The 21,667-nt window shown below is 39.3% G+C and overlaps 1 protein-coding gene across 2 annotated transcripts in view; it reads left to right on the top strand.

The window, feature by feature from the left end:
* Window positions 1-9,951: 9,951 nt before the first annotated feature.
* rragd (ras-related GTP binding D) overlaps window positions 9,952-21,667 on the top strand; it is a 69,359-nt gene continuing 57,643 nt past the window's right edge. Inside the window, exons 1-2 of one of the 2 annotated variants that reach the window (XM_086274526.1) lie at window positions 9,952-10,147; window positions 12,389-12,684. In XM_086274526.1, coding sequence (XP_086130652.1) covers window positions 9,952-10,147; window positions 12,389-12,684 — 492 coding nt within the window. The remainder of the gene's footprint in view (window positions 10,148-12,388; window positions 12,685-21,667) is intronic. The other variant, XM_086274527.1, reaches the window with a different exon arrangement.

Below are 21,667 nucleotides of genomic sequence, written 5' to 3'. Positions count from 1 at the left end.
GGACTAGTATGTTGTGTTACACATAGTGATTATGAAAAACACAATTACATAGACAATATAAAAATGGGGATGCCCAGCTTCAGTGTCTGAAATGAAGCAACTGCAGAGGTGCTTTAAATCTCCAACAAGGGCTAAGGTATGTTGTACCAGCTGACTTTTTTGAGTAAATGACTCACATTCTTATTTGGTTTATTATCTTGTGACTGAAGGGTCTCTGCAAAATGGACAGGTACAGTGTCTTTGCAGTCTCCTGACTTGAGCTGCTGCAGAAACATTCTCATATATCGCATATTTGTTTCATGTTGTGATGAATTCTTTAGTCAGTTATGTGGACATTTGAAAAGTTGTAGCAAACAAACATTCTGCAGCTTTTTGAAAACTCCACAGCAAAAAATGAAATTGAAAGGTTTCTATACTTCCCCTGACAATTAACATTTAACTGTCTCTCATACATGTTTGTGCTTACAGATTCCCTCCCATAGAACACAGATCGCAGTAATAGTGCATATTACTAGCTTGATTTTAGAGCCCTACTGCTTGCCTGCATAAAATGACCAGCTTTGCCTGTAGGGCCTTTAATTAGGTTTCCATCACTTTCTGACAGAGTCAATGAAGCATTGATTTGATTTTCCCTTCAGAAGCTACTGCTGTGGCCACTGAGGCCAAATGCTAGATGTCACACCAGGATCACTGTGTTACACAACAAATGCAAGCTTTATGAGGAGCTACACCCAACTGCCTGACTAACATCTGAGCTGCAAGGGTGGGACTTTGTCTAAGCAATGACACTTTGTGTAAAAACACCCACATTTAGGGACATATACTATGACATGAGTACAACATACCCAGTGTGTGTTTCTGTTTTTGCGATGCACTATCAGCAGTCAGGAAAGTGGTCATGAAGCAAGCTATTCAATTCAATTTTATTTATAAAGCACCAACTCACAACAGTTGCCTTAAGGTACTTTATATTGTAGGGTAAAGACCCTACAATACACAGAGAAAACAGAGAAAAGTCAGATGACCCCTATGAACAGGTTTTTGGTGACAGTGGGAAGGAAAAACTCCCTTTTAACAGGAAGAAACCTCCACCAGAACCAGGCTCACAGAGTTGTGGCCATCTGTCATCATTTTTTAATATACACTTTGAAGGATATATCCTGGTCCAAAACAACTACAAGGTTCCTCACAATGTTACTGGAGGCCAAGGTAATGCCATGCAGATTAAGCATCTGGTTAGATACCATATTTCTAAGACTTTTAAGGATTATCTCAATTCAGACGCAGAAAATTAGAGGTCATCCAAGTGTTTCTGACTTTAAGACATTCCTGTGGTGTAAATATATATATATATCTGTTATGTGGCTTCATGGATAAATAAAGATTGGTGTCATCTGCATAGCAGTGAAAATTTATGCTGTGGCTTTTAATGACACTGCCTAAAGGAAGCATGTATAATGCAAACAGAACTGGCCCTAGCACGAAGCCCTGTGGAACTCCAAAATTAACCTCAGTGTGTGAAGAGGTCTCTCCATTTACATGAACAAATTGGAGTCTGTTAGATAGACAGATAGATTCAAACCAATACAGCACAGTATGTTTAATATCTACAGCGTGCTCTAATTGCTGTAATAAAATAGTCAAAAGTAACAAACGCCAATGAGTCCACTGTCAGAGGCCATAAGAAGATCATTTGTAACCTTCACTAAAGCTGTTTCTGTGCTGTGATGAGCTCTGAAACCTGACTGAAACTCCCGTGTTACGTAGCCTATCAATAGAGATAGAATGATCATATTTTAGATTGAAGCATTAATTAATGGCAGGACTTCTTTGAGCAGTCTTGTAGGAATGGGGTCTAAAAGAGGAAGTAATTACTGAAGGAATCCTTGGCTTCTTATTTCTTTATATAGCATCACAGAGGGCTTTTTTTTAAATAGTGGAACTATTTTTTCCTCTATACTATGTGCAACAATAATGATGATCTTCTAAATTAGTCAGGCGCCATTTCTTTTCAAGGACACCAGTTATCTGTTTTAAGGTGCAAAAAGTCAAATACTTCTGATTTGAGGCTTTCTTTTCAGAGGAGCTATAGTATCCAGTTAGTAGGGGTGCAACGATATTCGTATCGATATTGAACCGTTCGATACAGTGCTTTCGGTTCGGTACGCATATGTATCGAACAATACAACATTTGTAATTTATTTTATCAACTTTCCTTCTGACGATGCTGTCTGTGTTGAGCGCTCAGTGAATCTGCGTTCGACTACTCCGCCTAGGCTGCACTGTCGAGCGCAGATCCACTGAGCGCTCAACACAGACAGCATAGTCAGAAGGAAGAGCGCAGGGCACCTCCCCCACCCCTCATTCAGATCTGGCGTTTGGAATTATTTTGGTTTTCATGTGACGTATGACCCTGAAGGTAAGCGAGTCATGGACTAAAGTAAAACAGTATGTTGGATGTGCCATGCAATGCTCAATTACATGGGTGGGAACTAGTGTGTTAGCGCAGTTAGCTCGTTAACGTGTTGGCCGTCTAGCCCCATGCACGGGGCGATCGGCGGTAGCTCGTTAACGGAGATTTGCCGTGTTGTGGCGTTAAGGTCATTTCAACGAGATTAACCTGAAAGCACTAGTGGGAACACAACGAATATGACTGCACATTTACGCCGACATCATCCTAGTGCAAAGACAAAAACAATAAGCATGCTACTAACTTTAGCCGAGTCATTTAGACAGCTGTTAGCACATGATTCTCCTTATGCTGCTGATAATATAGCCCAGAAGAAGCGGATAGTATAGCTTTTATTTTGGAAAGAGCCATTTCTCTGTAATAAACTCTCTTTTCCAAAGATGAGTGATTCCTCAATCAGATACAGGGCTCGCAAAATCGCTAGCCCGACGTCCGGGGGCTAGCGATTTTTTTCAGACGGGCTACCCTGCCCGTCGGGCTATTGTAGGAAGGAAAAATATATGTCAATGCTTTTGCATTCTTTCAGAAATGTAGCTGGGTAATTATGTCATTGGCATCGGTGAGCCACTGTCAATATGTGACATATTGAAATCGCGTTTGAATTTGCGCTTGTTTTTTTGCTTTCACTTTGCAATCGTGCGAACTGTGTATAGAGAGCGACAGCACTGATCTGTGAGTGATGATAATTTGTGCACCAATTCCTCTGACATGGTCTTATTAATCGTTAGCTTACTATGCAAACATGACAAGTGAAATCTCCCGCAGCTTAAACATGTGAGAGGTTGATCGCGCAGAGAATCGCTGAGCTTATGTGAGTGCCTGTGTAAAAGCAGCAGGATATATATTTTAGTTCTGCTGAGCCAAATAAGACAGGTCAGGGTGAAGAAGTGACAGCCAAAGAAAAGCTTACCACAAAACGGAAAAGTTATGACAAATCAGACTATAAGGCAAAAAGAAAGTGCAGCTTTATGGTTTCATGGACAAAAGAATTTCTGTGGCTGCAATATGACGAGCTAAATAACCAGGGCTGCACATAAGTGGTCCGCAGGTGTGCATTCGCTGTCAAAATAAAAAACACGCACAAGGGTTAGGGTTAAATTTAAAAACTGTACTTTTGAGTTAAAATATATATTTATAATTTTAATAAATGACAAATTAAAAAGGCATGAACATTTTTTTGTATCGAAAAAATATCGAACCGTGACACCAAAGTATCGAACCGAACCGTGAATTTTGTGTATCGTTGCACCCCTACCAGTTAGTATAGTATCCTGTCATTTCTTTTAGTTCATGAAGTTCCTTCAATCTAGGACAATAGTTCAAACTAAATAACACCTGACACATCCATGTTGAAGCACGAAGTGGCTCTAACTGTAAGGGGTGACCTCAGCAGACAATGAATGAAATAACTGTACTCGTAGTTCTCATTAAGGCTTGTTTCCACAATCTGTGATCATGTTATTGGTTGGGTGTTTTTTAAAGTTCAGCTATAGTTGCAGCTATAGTTTGTCCAGTTACTGTAACTAAAGCTTAGAAATGACCCAAACCTTTAGAAATAAAACAAATATTCTAGGAAGACAGATATCACCTCAAAAGCAAATTCTGAAGTATAAATGCTAAAATGATCACTTCAGACCAATCCTACTGCTTTCTGGCCTGATCTGATCCCATCTGTTAGGGCACTCATCTCCACTGCGTGCAGATTGTTTCTCTCCTGGCTGAATGTTGGCTCAGCGGGACAATTGATGAAAAACTCGAGGGTAATGGTTGCGTTGGCTTGTGTCACTGCACAGCATCAGGCACTCGTCAGCTCATCAGTCTTTCTTGGGTTGTCTGACAAAGCTAGTCTAAATGTGCTTTAGGTAAAAAATGTAGAAAATGTAAACACATTAAGATGTGGGTAGATCTGAAAAAAGACTGCAACCAAGGGTAGTCCCCCGAACGTGGAAGAAAAGACCTATGACCGGCCCAAATTTCACTTCACAACATGGATTTCTACATCCTCAAAACATGGCCCAAAAGGCGTGCAGGAGTCTTCGTGTCATTAGAAACTGTTTGCCCCATTCTTGATGGCTTCGTTTTTTTGCACATTTGTAACACCTATGTTTCAGATCAGATCATCTGCTCAAGCCACGCACCCAGTTTGGGGGTCACTGCCCCGAGTGCTTAGATTAATTCTTTTCTTAGTTAATTCTTCCTTTAATATGCTAAATTAGCTTGGGAGAGTTTTTTACTGATGTCTTTGTAAATATAGATCATGGAGATCAGGAGTTATAAGATGATCCGATCTCCACATGAGAGGTGGCTGGAACAAGTGGGGCTCGATTAGGGCTGGTGTAAAAGGACCAAGAGGATGTCAGTAGCAGCATGTCCTCTTTCACTACATCAATGAATCTTTAATATCATCCTTCTCTTTTCCTCCTGCCTGGCAGCTCCATATTAAATATCCTTTGTCCAATATATCCACTATCCCTCCTCTGCAGTTATCTAAACCATCTCAGTCTTGCTTCTCTAATTTTATCCCAAAAAAAACACACAACCTGAATTCTTCCTCTTCAATAATCCTGTCTAACCTTGTCCATCCTAGTCACTCCCAGTGATGATCTTCAAAGCACAATAACTCACTGCTGCAAGAAATGTGCAGGTTTATTTTGAAATCAAGTTACTATTGCTTATACAGTGTAATACCTTGAAATTGTTCTTTAGGATAAATCAGAGAGTCAAGTCTCTCTGATTTATTGCTGTATGTTTCAAAGGAGCCGTTTTAACAACTGACCTTTGGAGTAAGCATATCAGGGTCTAAAGGAAAAAGGCAAGAAAGGACTTATTTTTCAATAAAAAAAAGAAACAGTTTTTGTTATGTTGCCCATGTTTCTCTCTCTCTCTCCTTCAGGGATGTCAGGCATGACTCTTTGGGCCTTAAACCAATTGTGTAAAATTGCAGAAAAAGTTTCAGTAGCTTATTGTCCAGACAGGCTTGTAATTAGCAGTGAAAGCTGCTTATTAATTAGAAAACAGAACATTTTTGTTAATTCACAGCAACTTTTTTTTTTACCAAATAAATGTATGTCCTCCTTTACATTTTCCATAACCATGCAGTGGGACTGGAGTGGATAGGAGTCTTTGCCGGGGCAATTCTAGCCCCTAAGCCTCATGTTTGGTACCCCTGCTATGGTTCATGTAAAAAAAAAAGAAGACAAATGTGACACATATAGTACTCTTGCTTCCCTCTCTTCGCAAGCACCTGTACTTAGCATGCAAGCCAAGAACCCAGAGTGAGGATAAAGCTGAATGAATGCTGGCCCTAGCCCAGCACTGTGATAACGTGAGCCATCATTTGCGGTGAAGCCAGTCACTGCTTAACTTCAACAGGTAACAAACTGATGAACAGTCAGGCTGCAGCCTCTGTTTCTACCTGTTCAATGCTTTTACAGTAGAATCACTTTAAAGTCTCTTTGTGCTGGTTTGATCATCTTTGCTTTGTGTTCATACCTAAATACTAAGGGAAATATATGTGTGACCAACTGTCTGCCATCTATAATCCAGTTTTGAGATCCACCCCCAGACGCCTTAATGCCCACTCACATCCTGGGCCATTTGACCTCAGTAAATCACATGACAGGTTGGAGCTAGGTTTCACAATGAATTCACCTGAAACCTTGGCTGATTGTGACCCACACCCATTTTCACCCCTTGGCTCGTGTGATTATATATATTTAATCTCTGTAATGTTCTTGATATTTATATTGATCTATTTGTATATATTAGAGCTATTTCTTATATTTTTAAGTGTAATATATTATATTATTTAATTTAGTTTAGTCGCTTGTTGAGATTTGGCACTATATTTGCATTGGTGGTGCTCTCATTTGGTGCTGGCTCTCACTCTGATATTGTATCACTTCCTGTTCCTGTTACAATATGCATTGGTGTTTAGTGTAGCTTAATCTGTGTATCTCAGGTAATAATAAACCTTTAAATCATATACTGAGACACATGGCATAGAAACTGATTCCCTGTGACCCCTCTTTGGGCAACTTATTTCTTCATAACATTCATATTTATAATAATGGATTATACAGCAGAGGGGAACACATTTTATTATAGCAGCTGTATTTTGAAGTTTATGTCTAAGTTGTTCAGTGCCATGGGCCCAACACAGTTCAGAACAGTTACCTAAACTCTACTATTTCTTGACAGTGCATTTATTACTTCTAGGCAGGACTACTGAAATAAATTGTTATTAGGTTATCCTAAAAACTCGCTGAAACCCCTTTGGTTGTATCAGCAATGGTACTGACGTGGACTAGAGAGAAAGACATTCTCTTCATTGGCTCTTTCAAGAATCAAATTTAATATCCTTCTCCTCGCATGCAACACATACAAGGTCTTGAATAATCAGGCCCTATCTTATCTTAAAGACATCATAGCACCATATCACCCAGATAGAACAATTCATTCACAGACTACTGGATTACAATTTTTAAAAATTAAATGAGAGGCAGAGTCTTCAGCTCTCGGGCCCCTCTTCTGTGAAACCAGCTCCTAGTTTGGATTAAGGAACAGCCACCCTCTCTACTCTCAAGGTTAAGCTTAAAACTTTCCTTTTACTTCTCTATCACATCAACATCCTGTCCCAGGGTATTACCCTGACATGTAGCTGTCTTTTTCGATTATCATGTCTCTGGTCTTATTCACATTCAGAAGCAAATGGTTTCTCCTTGCCCATTTCATAAAATTATCTAGTGCTCTCTACTTCTCATGCCCATTACTAATACATCCAGCCACTGCAGAGTCATCAGAGTACTTCTGTTGGTGGCATGACCTGAAGATGTCCTGAAAGTCTGACGTGTGCAAGGTAACAGCACAGTCCTCTATGGAACTTGTGTACTGTACATGGCTGTTACATGTCTGCAGGCTGCATCTTTTCTTTCCCTCTCCCTTTGCTCACCATTTCCCCAGGTCCACAGACTGCAGGCTGGTGTCAATTTGAGGATCTCCAGTTAATTAGAGGAAGGAGGCTTTGATTGGACAAACCAGGAGTGCACACCCTGACAAGGAAACTCACCTGTGGCTGGAGGCGGCTCTGTTAGTGATGGGATTTCTGGCTCTTTTTAGAGAACCGGCTCTTTCGGCTCCCAACCGGCTCTTCAGGTTGTTTTGTTGCTTTAATTAATTTATTATTAACAACAATATAAAATTATGCACGAACGGAATTACTCATGTAAAAAAAAAAGTGGTTTATTTATATATGTTTATATATAAATATATACAGTGGCCCCTAGAGACAAAGCACGCACAAACTCCAAAGAATGTACAAACTCCAAACCACATTTCTAGCGTAACTGAACTTGCAAAACAGAGCTACCTGGATCACTTAAATTACACAATTGAAAGCATATGTGTATTGTTTGTGTATTTATACACAAGCACTCATATAAATAATTTTAAAACAACAACAAAAGCTCAACACTGCCCCTAGCATCCTGGAGCACTTCTGTTGTGTTTTGTACGTGCTTCGGAGTTCGTACGTGTTTTGGAGTTTGTACGTGCTTTGTCTCTGGGGGCCACCGTAAATATACTTTTATTTATTCACTCCACATAAAATGTAATAAATAAATCATATAATACAAAAAACAACTATTCACATTGAAACTTTTAACAATTTAAATTTTCAGCTTTTTGTTAATTTCTAATTTAGTTTCATGCATTTCATCATTAACTTGCACTCGCACTACTACACTGCCATTTTAACCATTTTAGGTTCAGGCCATTAGGTGGCACAGTGTACTTGTGGCAGGATAGTGCTAACATGTAAGCAAGCTAGAAGACTGGCATCCTTGCTGGGCATCCAGTTAGGGAAGCAACACATTAATAAGAGAATTCTGGGTAAAACCAAAGTTCCGTTCCCTAGTAACTAGTTACTTTGAAAGTAACGAGTAACTTGAAGTAACTGAGTTACTTTTGATAGGAGTAACTAGTAATGTAACTAAGTTACTAATTTAAAGTAACTTACCCAACACTGGTAAAAACACAACCAATACAGCCTTCGTTCTCACAATTGATTGTCCACAAAAATCAGAAGAGAATTAGGAAAAAAGGTTTTTAAATATGCTGCCCCTGTTTTCTGGAATAATCTGCAGAAGGAACTGAAATGATCAGAATTGCTTACCTTGGGGGAGTTTAAGTCCCTCTTAAAGGAACAAGACAATGACTCTTTTACTCAGTGTGATTGTTTTTAATGTTGCTCTTAATTAATCTGTTATTGTATATTGTTCACATGTTTGTATGGGATATTCTATTTGTTGTGTACATGTTTTTGACTTTTGCTGCCATGATGTCAGGTCTCTCTTGGAAATGAGAATTTTTATCTCAATAAGATTTTTTTTACCTGGATAAATAAAGGACTAATAATAAAAAGAATAAATAAAATATTATTGAGTTGCTGTTTTGTAATTGGCTAATTAGACATCTGTGTTAATGAGAAGTTGAATAAGTGTCCCCAATAAAGTGGACAGTAAGTGTATATCCCCCTCTTAACTCTTTGCTTAGTTCTACAGCCCCGTTCTGTCCTCCTTGGCTCCTCACAGGTCTGGTTCCATTCAGTATCACTGATGTGTTCAGTTGGTCCCATGTGAAAACAATTAGGTTCTCCACAGAGACAAACAAGAAACAAACAAGAAGACTCAGAAAAAGGTGTAAAAATGAAACACATATTTAGTAATAAGGATAAGATAGAACTTTATTAATCCCTCGGGTGGGTTCCTCTGGGAAATTCGATTTCCAAAAAAGCACAGCACAGATAAATAGGTCGATGGGAAAACAACAACAAAACACACACTCGGCATGGTGCTATTATTATTATTATCATGTTTTAATAATAATGGAGTGCATTTATATAGCGCTTTTCTAGGCACCCAAAGCGCTTTCCAATGCCACTATTCATTCACTCTCACATTCACACACTGGTGGAGGCAGCTACAGTTGTAGCCACAGCTGCCCTGGGGGAAGACTGACAGAAGCGAGGCTGCCATATCGTGCCATCGGCCCCTCTGGCTATCACCAGTAGGGTAAGGTGTCTTGCCCAAGGACACAACGACCAGGACAGAGACAGCAGCCTGAACCAGCAACCTTCCAGTTACAGATGAGCTTCCAAATCCCCTGAGCCACAGTCACCCCAAGATGGATGCAGCTATTGTTTCACAGCCACATACGTCTGAAGATCATTCAGATGTCTTTTCCCTATTACCCTAATGCTTTGCTTTCTTTTAATGTGTAGACCTTTTTTGAAATAAATAGTAAAGCAAATCTTAAATAAATATTTATCAGAAATGTAATTTTAATTTGCTTCTAAATACTTTACTACAGTATGAGACGGAGTGTTGTACAGCTACCAAGACTAAACCTACGCTTTGACACCTCCCTGCTTGGCTGCGTATGCAGCGACTGGAGGCGGGGACCGCGGGTGAAAGTTCACCGGCATGGCGCTCACGTATCAGGTGAACGCTGTGGGAAAGCTGGATACCACGAGCAGTTTGAATCCAAAACAAAACATCAGCATGACCAGTGAGAAAGTTTCAGTCCTGTGCGGAGAGGAGGACGAAGCTCTGGAATATGACGACGACGAGTACGACCTGGAGGCGTTCTCTGATGCCGACCTGAGCTGTGAGGACAGAGGTATGGGATTTTTGCAACTTCACTGCTTTGGAAGGTCACACACTCGGAAAACGGGCTGTTTTCTCTACAATCGTGGGCGTAACTAGCGAAGTTGTGTACAGCATGATAATGTCAACTGTGCACACCTACAGAAGTGCCAGGGGTACTGGCATTTATCGACAGCGCTTCACTTGTTCCACATGTTGTCATGTTAGATTAAATACAATTAAATAGATGAAATGAATTTGTAATAACACCCCATGAAGACAAAGTTTCAAAATTCTTGCAAATTAACAAATTATATGGAGAAATCTAAAAAAACGATTGCAAATGATTAAAAAAACAATATAAGAACAATATAACAATATAAGGTGTACAAAAATATTCACAACTTTTGCTCAAGTAGAACTACTTTTGCAGCCAAGTAGGAGTAGAAAGACTTTACAAAGAAACAAAGGAAAAACAAGAAACCTTCAATTTAAAGATAATTCTAAATTAAATAGAAACAGCTCTGCACTAGCCTAAACCGCGTTAATGAGGGCTCCTAACAATAGGCTACTATGGTCCACTCTCCATCATGACCTGGCACACTAGTCCCTGACTAAATATCCAGTGGCTCCTCCCACTCCTTGAAATGGCTATTAAATACCAATTAGCAATTAAAAAAGTAATAACAATGATCAATGTGTCATTCAAATATACAATACAACACAATGCAATACAGTTTTATTTGTATAGCACATTTATAAACCAAAGGTATTTCAAAGTGCTTCACAATAATACACAAGATCAAAATAAATCAATTAACAAAATACAGATCAGGTACTAGCACAGACAGAAGGGAGGCACTAATAGACAAGAAGAGTGAGGTAAAAAAAAAAAAAAGGTATCAGACCTCAGTTCAGAAGGAAGGTCAGTTCATAGATACAGAATATCAACTAAGAAGTTAAAAGAACCAGTAGTGAAATTAATTCGTTTAGATGCGATAAGGGCACTAACTGGTCAGGAAGGCCAGGTTAAATAAGTAAGCTTTCAGTTGTGATTTGAAGGATTGGATAGAGTCTGAGGCACGAATAGAAGCGGGGAGCCTATTCCAAGGATTAGGTGCAGCTGAAGCAAAGGCACGATGGCACTAGTAATTGACCCGATGATCTTAGCGCTCGGCAACATACAGATAAGGAGATCAGTGAGATAACTGGGCGCAATGTTATTCAGAATTTTAAAAGTGAGTAACAAAATTTTAAACTCAATACGATATTTGATAAAAAGTTACATGAACCAGTGTAAATCAACAAGAGCTGGAGTAATAGAATCAAATTTTCCAGCACCAGTAAGAAGGTGAGCCGCAGCATTCTGAACAAGCTGTAGCCTATGAAGAGGAATGGATTAGAGACCAACGTAAAGAGAATTACAATAGTCTAACCTGGAGTTCACAAAATCGTGGAAGTTTTTCAAGGTCGCTGCGTGGTATATAACACTTAGCTTTAGAAATCTGGCGCAATTGAAAGAAGCCAGATTTAATGTAAATATAATATAATAATAAGTTAACAGTGGGACTATTGACAATAATTCTCTAAATGTTTAAAATCAACAGATTCGTTAACCTCCATCCCTCCTTCATAATAGATTTGGCAAATTCCCTCCCAGGAACTTTACGATAAAAGGAGTCCAAAAAGACCCAGACTGGATTAGCAGTTCCTGTTTCATGACTCTGTACATTGTACATCGTTCCCTCGACTGTAAATAATCTCTCAGTTCCTGCTGCTGCAAAACATCTCCACAGCATAATGTTGTCACCACCATGCTTCACTGGAGGGATGGTATTGGCTGGTGATGAGCAGTGGCTGGTTTCCTCTAGACGTCGTGCGTCTTTGCCTTTTGGCAAACTCCAGGGTGTAAGATGGTAAAATGTGAAACCAGTGAAGTGCTGTGAATACTATATTGACATACTGGAAATATATTGAAGTGTCTAACGTCACCCATCTCTGGTGGAAAATGTACTGAGATGTGTTGTAATGTTAATTGAAGCAGTTCAATTTAAGTTGTAGATTCAAGCTGCTCTTCATATTTTTGGACACCAGATGGCACCGCAGAGGACTGTGTTGAGAAGCTTTGAGTAATGACACCTTTTTCAATACAAGTCTCAGTGTTTCAGAAAGCTTCATTTGGCCGTCACTAATTAAGAGTACCGTGCGCACCAATCTTTAGAACTTGTCTAATTTAGAATTGCTCACCTAAAGGTTTCCCTTTGCTGTTTTATAGCTCCAGGCTTCAGTGATTCCGTGAATGGTGTGGTCAAACCTCGTATTTTGTTGATGGGCTTGAGAAGGAGTGGGAAGTCCTCCATCCAGAAAGTGGTTTTCCATAAAATGTCTCCCAGTGAGACTCTGTTCCTGGAGAGTACTAATAAGATCTGCAGAGAGGATGTCTCCAGCAGCTCCTTTGTCAGTTTCCAGATCTGGGACTTTCCTGGTCAGATTGACTTCTTTGACCCCACTTTTGACTACGAAATGATCTTCAGAGGCACTGGAGCGTTAATCTTTGTCATTGATTCACAGGTCAGTTCACAAGGAAATACAGTGAAACAGTATATACTATATACTGTTGTCATGTTACCATAATAGAAAAATGTGATTAAAAGTTTTGGAAATGGAGCAGTAAAAATCCAAAGCTTAACAGATTCACATTTGGCTGATTCCCCCATCCAGGTCCTCTGTGCACTGTTACTTTTTCAGAACAGCTGCTATTAGGGCTGTGAGATATGACAACGTTAAACACAAGTCTATCGTTTCATATTTAACTCTGTTGTTTATTTTGAGCTATCATAGCAAACTGTTTACTGCAGTATTTTTTTCATTGCTTTAGATGACTGTTTGCAATAGTCACCTCGTCACCACAGAAAGACCAGCCAAAACGAATCAAGGAGCTTGTTTGTAAATGAGCAGCCACCAGAACAGAAAACTGTACTGTGCAAATTATGCAGCATACTGGTCCCCATACTGATGATCGGCTCTGCTCTGTGGTAAAATCAAATCTGACTGTACCACATCATTAAAGGCAAGAGAGAACTGAATGGCAGTGGAAGGATTAATAAGAGGGTAATGACATGCTTAGTATACTGCTTAACTTTAATGATGTTTTCAGAATTTGCATATCTGTCAAGTAGGGCTGTGTCATATTATTGTTTGTGGTGATACCATTATAAATGTTTATGTGATAAAGGGTAATTCCGGTTAATCAGAGATATATTATGATATGATATTCTAGGGCTGGGCGATATGACCCAAAATTCATATCTCGATATTTTTTAGCTGGATGGCGATATAAGATATATATCTCGATAATTTTTTTTTTAAGCCATAAAGTAGGAACAAAAAGAGAGTTCTTAGTCAAAGCTGTGTCCCAGATGTCACACAGGCACTTTTATTAACATACAGCACAGATGTACATGAAAAATTACTCAAAATTAAATTATGAGCATTCATTAAATAATAATGCTCCATAAATAAAAGAAAACAAGGTTGTTTTTGTGCTAAACAAAGAGCTCACAATTGTGCAGTCAAAATGTAAACTAAAAGACGCTGAGCGTAATAACAAAGACAGACAGATTTCACAGCTGCTCTGTTCCCAAGTTTTACTGTGTGACTGATAGCCTGGAGTTTGAAATCCGCTTCATAACCACGTCTCTTAATCAAATCAAATCAAATCACTTTTATTGTCACATCACATGTGCAGGCACACTGGCACAGCACATGCGAGTGAAATTCTTGTGTGCGAGCCCCACAAGCAACAGAGATGTGCAAACACAACAACACAAACGAGCAAAATACAAGAATGGCTAATCTGAAACTAATAAATATATGTACAATATATAATAGTGTATGCATTTCTGGATGTGTATACTAAATATTTTCCTACGTGTGTGTGTGTGTGTGTGTGTGTGTGTGTGTGTATACACATTTTTACAAATTAAATAGTAAAAAAATAAAATAAAATAATAATAATAATAATAATAATAATAAAATATATAAAATATACAGAGTTGAATATGTGCAAAACAAGTGGCATTTATATACAGTGTGGAGTGCATAATGTTGAAGTTCCAGTAGTGAAGCTGAGGTGTCTATGACGTGTTCAGCAGTCTGATGGCCTGGTGGAAGAAGCTGTCTCTCAGTCTGCTGGTACGGGACCGGATGCTGCAGAACCTCCTTCCTGATGGAAGCAGTCTGAACAGTTTATGGCTGGGGTGACTGGAGTCCTTGATGATCCTCCCCGCTTTCCTCAGGCACCGCTTCCTGTAGATGTCTTGGAGGGAGGGAAGCTCACCTCCAATTATCCGTTCAGAGCACCGCACTACTCGCTGGAGAGCTTTGCAGTTGTAGGCGGTGCTGTTGCCATACCAGGTGGTGATGCATCCAGTGAGGATGCTCTCAATGGCACAGTGATAGAAGGTCCTGAGGATGCGGGGGCTCATGCCGAATCTTTTCAGTCTCCTGAGAAAGAAGAGGCGCTGCTGCGCCTTCTTCACTGTTTTGTTTGTGTGTACTGACGACGTAAGATCCTCAGCCAGGTGTACGCCAAGGAACCGGAAGCTGCTCACTCTCTCCACAGCAGCGCCGTTGATGGTGATGGGGGTGTGTACTTCTCTGCACCTCCGGAAGTCCACTATCAACTCCTTTGTCTTTGCGACGTTGAGGGTGAGATGGTTGTCTTGACACCAGTGGGTCAGGGCGCTGACCTCCTCCCTGTAAGCCGTCTCATCACCGTTGGTGATAAGACCCACCACTGTAGTGTCGTCCGCAAATTTCACAATGATGTTGGAGCTGTTAGTGGCTGTGCAGTCGTAGGTGTAGAGTGAGTAAGGAGAGGGCTCAGTACACACCCCTGTGGAGCACCAGTGTTCAGTGTGATGGGGGATGAGGTGATGCTGCCCAGTCTGACCACCTGGCGTCTGTCAGACAGGAAGCTAAGGATCCAGCTGCAGAGGGAGCTGCTCAGTCCTAGATCCTGCAGTTTCCTGTCCAGCTTCGAGGGAACGATGGTATTGAATGCTGAGCTGTAATCTACAAACAGCATCCTCACATACGTGTCTCTCTTCTCCAGGTGTGACAGGGCAGTGTGTAGTGTCAGGGCTATGGCATCATCAGTGGACCTGTTGTGGCGGTATGCAAACTGTAGAGGGTCCAGTGAGTCGGGTAGTGCAGAGCAGATGAAGTCCCTGACCAGCTTCTCGAAGCATTTGCTTACGATGGGGGTCAGGGCTACAGGTCGCCAGTCGTTCAATGAGGAGATGGTGGAGGATTTGGGTACAGGGACGATGGTGGCCATTTTGAAGCAGGCTGGGACTACAGACAGAGAGAGGGAAAGGTTGAAGATGTGCGTGAACACTCCAGCCAGCTGAGCCGCGCATGACCTGAGGACGCGGCCGGGAATCCCGTCCGGACCAGTAGCTTTGCGTGCGTTCACCTTCCTGAAGCACCTCCGCACATCCTCCTCAGACACAGTGTGCGCACTGACGTCATCCGCGGTGCGCACACTGTCCGGTCTCATGGTGTTCGCTGTGTCGAATCTAGCGTGTCGAATCTAGCGTGCCATTTACAGGTGCCATTTATGGACTTTATACACACACAATACGGTAATATTACGTTGATGCACAGTACGTATCACTCCGCGAAGCTCCTCGGTAGCCGTAAGGCGCCGACAATCTATCAAGCGGTGCAGCTCCGTAGCTTACCAAAGTCGTACTAAAACATTTTTTGACAGATTGCTGAGCGCCGTGTACCACATAAAATCGGTTCGCGGCCATCAAGCACAACCAGAATTCATACATAAGGCGTGCTATCAACTTTTGAGAGAATGAAAGGATTTTAGGGTTAGCGCTGTTAGCTCGTTAGCGCGGTTAGCTCGTTAGCATGTTTAGCTCGTTAGCACGTTGACGCCGTCCAGCCCCACGCATGGGGCGATGCGCAGTAACTCGTTAACGGAGATTTGCCGTGTCCGTCTTGTCGCTGCCTGCACGTGAAGCGATGGGGGAGGAGGGGGAGTTGTCTTCAGTGAAGGCGAGGCGGAGTAACGTTGCGTAGAGACAAAAGTGGACGAAAGAGAGGCAAACTTGCAGCTCCACAACTATAATTATAACGTAACATAGACTATATCGATATAAAGGATATTGTCACATCTTATATCTCGTATAAAAATATATCGATATGTTTTAAAAACTCGATATATCGCCCAGCTCTATGATATTCTACCTGGAAAGTAAGGTTCAGTGGAGTTTTATTTATACAGTGCCAAATCACAACAACATTTGCCTCAAGGTGTATCATAATCTAAGGTAACTCCTACAATAATACAAAGAAAATAGAAAACTTTCAGGGAACTTTTAGAACAGCAAATGCATGAACCAGTTTTTCAGCATAAATCTGAAACATATATTTCTAATTTTTGCTATATTACATAGATAAAGGAAAGGAGTCCTATATGTTTGTTTAATGTGTGCATGACTTGTCCTGACCAAAAATGCCTCCATGATTCCTCACAGACCACAGTGAGGCCATCCAGAGGAATTATATGGCGTGTGAGATTTAAAGTAATCTCAGTTTTGTCCAATTTTATAATTAGAAAATTATATGTCATTCAAACCTTCAGGTCTCTAAGACATGTCCATAATTTAGTTGATTTGTCATCTGTCTTCCTAAATAATTCTAAGTGGGAGACATCTACATTGCAATGAAAGTATATGTAGTATTTTCACACAACATTAACCAGTAGAAGCATATATAATGTAAAAAGTATTGGTCCCAACACGGAAACCTGTGAAACTGCATGGCTAACTTTTATATATGATGAAGACTTCTTATTTACATGATAAAATCCAAATCTCAGTTAGATGGGACTCAAACCTTTGCAGTGCAGTTCCTATAATACCAACACTGTGTGGTAATATACACATATTGCTAAATATATGCAATGTTTGGTTTTCTTCCTGAATACTATCGTTGTTTATATTTACTGCGAGAAGAAACGGTAAAAACGACGTTTTATAAGGAAAACGCTCGAAAGCACTCTCTGTCTGTGAGCAAAACCAAAACCAAAACAAACCCACCCACTATTGGTGGAAAAATGTACCATGTTGACCAATCAAAAAATGATATGGCAACATGGAATTTAGTTGTTTAGGAAGGGGGAAGTTTTAGGAGTGACGGCGGTGTCTTGAGATGTGACAGATTTGCGACGTTTAGCGCAAATCTTGTGTAGTTAATGTGTAGTCTAGTCAATAGTTTTGTTGTGTGTGTCAGAGCAATGAGGCGACTGCTGAATGTTACAGGTGTTACAGGAGTGATACATCTGAAGGAATGATCTTGGTGGGAGGTGATTTCAATTGTACTTTGAAAACAGCTGTCGCCAGACTCCCGGCACACAATGGCCCCAAATCCAAAAAATCTTGTAGTTTATTTATTTATTTATTTTTTTCATTTTTTATTTTTGGGTTTTACAGTTTACGATGCGGGTTACAGGCATTGATTAACACAATTTGCAATAGACCAAACAAAACAGAAACACTGAACAATCGGGAGTGACCAGTAGCCAGATTATTGATTTTAAGATTTGAGAATTAAATTCGGCTTATGTATATTGGTGTATTGGACCCACTTATCCCAGCACGACAAAAAACAACTTACTCTGTTATTCACATATGCCGTTAACTCCTCCATCCTATAAATCTCTAGTGTTATTTCCCACCACAATGATAAAGTTGGTACATCTTGTAATAACCATTTCTTTGTTATACATTTTTTACTTGCAACTAGCAAGGCACTTAGTAAACATTTATCTTTTTTAGACCATTCCTGTGGCGTACATCCAAAAAGAAATGTTTTCATTCCAAAAGGGAATGTACAGTTGAAAATTTCTTGTAGTGTTTCGTGAATGTCTTTCCAATAAGTCCTGATCAAAGAGCAGTCCCACATTATGTGAGCGTGGTGTGCTCGTTGGTGTCCACATTTTCTCCAACATACAGGGGGATTCCCGTCATAATGAGTCTTTTGACAAGGGGTGATAAAGAACCGTATCATAGTTTTCCATCCAAATTCCCTCCATCTTCGTGAGGAAGTGCATTTCCATTGTCGTTCCCATATTTGAGTCCATTCATCCTTTGTTATATACACTCCTCCCTCCTGTTCCCATATTATCTTCACATATTCATTTGAGTGAGAAAGCTTATTTGTAAGAAATGTATACAAAAAGGAAATATGTTTTTTATTTACGTTGCCACTATATGCCTTTTTAAGCATAGCTATCAAATCTACATTAGTGTTCGACGCCACTCTGATTGTTGTCTTAATATGTCTTATTTGCAAGTATCGATAAAAATCCTGCTTTTCCAGATTGTATTTTTGTTTCAATGTATCCAAACTAATTAAGTTCCCATCTTTAGTCAGACTATCGAATGCAGGTAATCCTTTAGCAGACCAACTTTTAAAACGTGAGTCCAATTTATTTGGGGCAAATCAGAGTCATATGCATACTATTTAAATAAAGCCAAGTCCTGTTCCAATTTAAATTCCCTCATAACATTTCTCCATACATTAAGTGTACATTTCACCCAAGGGTTGTAGACCTTGTCTATATATTTTTTAATGTTTAAGTCCATCAGGACAGCTTGTATTGGAAAAGAAAAGATGCTCTCCTCAATATTTTTCCATTGTGCTTTATAGCTTATATCACACCAGTTAATCACAGTCTTCAACTGAGCAGCCCGAAAATAATTTTTTAGTGACAGCAGCCCCCATCCTCCTGTCTTTTTTTGTAATTGTAACTATCTACACCCTCACTTATCTTAACTGCACTACTGTATAGCTCTGTGTAAATAATCATTCTGTACATTCGATAATCTTTAATCCTACAACTGTTTACAACTTGCATAGTTCCCATTTCTGTATAGCTGTATATCCCAGATTCTGTAAAGTTATTTATTTCATATTCTGTATAGTTTTTCATATTTATATCCTGTTCATAGCCTGTTCATATCCTGTACATAGCTTGTACTCACTACAGCCTGTACATACTTATAGTTATAGAATATTCACAACATACTTCATACCGTGTACATTATAACATACCATAATAGACCCATTTCTGTAATATACTCACATATCTATATTATTGCTAATATATATTGTAATATATCTATATCACTAAAGCACTTCTGGATGGATGCAAACTGCATTTCGTTGCCCTGTACCTGTGCATGTGCAATGACAATAAAGTTGAATTCTATTCTATTCTATTCTATTCTATTCTATTAAAACAAACCCTTGGTCTCTTCCCTCCCCGTATAAATCGTGATATAATTTTGTCCCATTCGTTAAATTGGCTTTGATCAATTTGTATTGGTAGTGTTTGGAATAAATACAGTAATCTTGGCAGAATATTCATTTTGATGGATTCAATTCGTGATCGTATAAAGTTAGAAAGGGAATCATGTTCCATCATTTGATATCATCCACTATTCTCTTCTGCAGGGAACCAAAATTCTCCTCAAATAATTTAGTTAGGTCTTTAGGTATGACAACTCCAAATATTTCAATGATTTTGCTTGCCATCTCATTGGATATTGAGCAACCAAGTGAGCTGGGGGGCTAAAGTTATAGTTAAGTATTTGAGTTTTGGACATATTAATTTTATACCCAGAAAGTTTCCCAAATTTTTGGCATAGATTCATCAGTTCAGGTAGGGAGTTATGTGTTATGTGTGTTAATATCTCATCTGCATAGCAAGCAAGCTTATGTTCCTGTTCTCTAATGTTTATTCCCTTGATGTCTTTGTTTTGTCTGATTGATTGTGCCAGAGGTTCTAAGTATAATGCGAATAAAAGTAGAGACCAAGCGCAGCCTTGTTTATTTCCTCTTTGCAGAGCGAAGCTATTTGAGAGATAACCATTAACTTTAATTCTTGCAGTAGGGTTAGTATATAATGCCTTCACCGTATCAATAATTCTATTATGTAAGCCAAATTTGTTCAAGACTTTGTAAAGAAAGTCCCAATTTACAGAGTCAAAAGTTTTTTCTGCATCGATACTCATAAGCATGTCTTTACTTTTAGATGTTTGTATCTGATTTATTACATGAAGAGTTCTGCGTATATTGTCCTGTGTCTGCTGATTTCTTATGAACCCCGTTTGGTCATTACTAATTAGGTTGGGTAAAGATTCTTCCATTCGTCTGGCAATTATAGAGGTAAACAGTCTGTAATCTATGTTGAGGACAGAGATGGGTGTATATGAGCCACACTCAATTTTGTCTTTACCTTCTTTTGGGATAGCCGAGATGATAGCCTCATTCCAACTCGGTGGGATTTGCGCTTTTTTTAACACCCAGTTGAAAGTAGAGAGTAATATAGGGATCAATTTCTGTTTAAATTCCCTGGTACCACTCTGCGGTATAACCATCGGAGCCCGGTGACTTGTTTGTTTTTAATCTATTGATGGCTTTCATGAGTTCAGTTTCTGTCACTTCTGCAATCATTATTTTATTTTGTTCCTCATTCAAACTTGGTAGGTATAAAGAATTCAGAAAATTGTCAATTTCGTACTCGGCTCCACCTGGAACCTTAGCGTATAATGTTTTATAAAATGATTCAAAGGCTTCCTGTATCTTATGTAGATTAGTCATCATGTTGCCAGTCTCTGGGTGTTTAATTTTAGTTATAGTATTCTCTGCAATTTTCTTTTTAAGTTTCCATGCTAAGAATTTTCATTGATTTTGATACACATTCATAATATTTCTGTTTCAAATATAGTAATTTTCTCTTTATCGCTTGTGTATTCAGCTTATTTATTTCATTTCTGATCATTGTTAGTTGTTTTAGAGTGCTGGTTGAAGGCATTTGTTTATGCTCACTTTCTAATTGTTTTTGAGTCCTTTGTAATTCTGCCATTTTTTTCTCTCGAGCTTTTTTCTAAAAAGAGGCAAATGCTATGATCTTCCCTCTTATGACAGCTTTTAATGCATCCCCATAGTATTGGAGGTGACACTTCTCCGTTATCATTTATTTCAAGGTAATCTTTGAGTTCTTTCATTACTTCTTTCTTAAATTTTACATCTTTAAGCAAAGATGAGTTCAATGTCCATGTTGATGTTTTGGGGTATACGTTTAAATCAATTGTCAGATACTGTGGTGCATGGTCACTTATGTCTATTGTACCCATCTCACATGATTGGATTTTATCCCTATCTTTTCCAAACATCATGAAATAATCTATCCTTGTATAAAGGGAATGTGGAGCTGAGTAATGAGAATAATCTCTCCTTGTAGGGAAACGATTTCTCCATACGTCAATTAAATCTACCTCTTCAAAAAGTGCAGAGACTCTTTTATACAGAGTACTTGATTCCAGCATTCTTCTATTAGAGCTATCTAAATCCGGCCGCAGGCGAATATTCAGATCGCCGCCACAAATCAAGGGGCCTTGGGTTTCTGTCACCATTATATTAATAATTTTTTTAAAGAAACTCAGGTAACTTCCTGGTGGTGCATAAA

The sequence above is a fragment of the Aulonocara sp. 'chitande type north' Nkhata Bay genome, linkage group LG19, assembly GCF_057382095.1.
Source record: "Aulonocara sp. 'chitande type north' Nkhata Bay isolate Kocher_YH1m ecotype deep benthic linkage group LG19, A_spYH_male_GT1.1, whole genome shotgun sequence".
NCBI lineage: Eukaryota > Metazoa > Chordata > Actinopteri > Cichliformes > Cichlidae > Aulonocara > Aulonocara sp. 'chitande type north' Nkhata Bay.
Note: the sequence above shows the minus strand (reverse complement) of the source record. Positions and strands in the feature narration are given on the sequence as shown.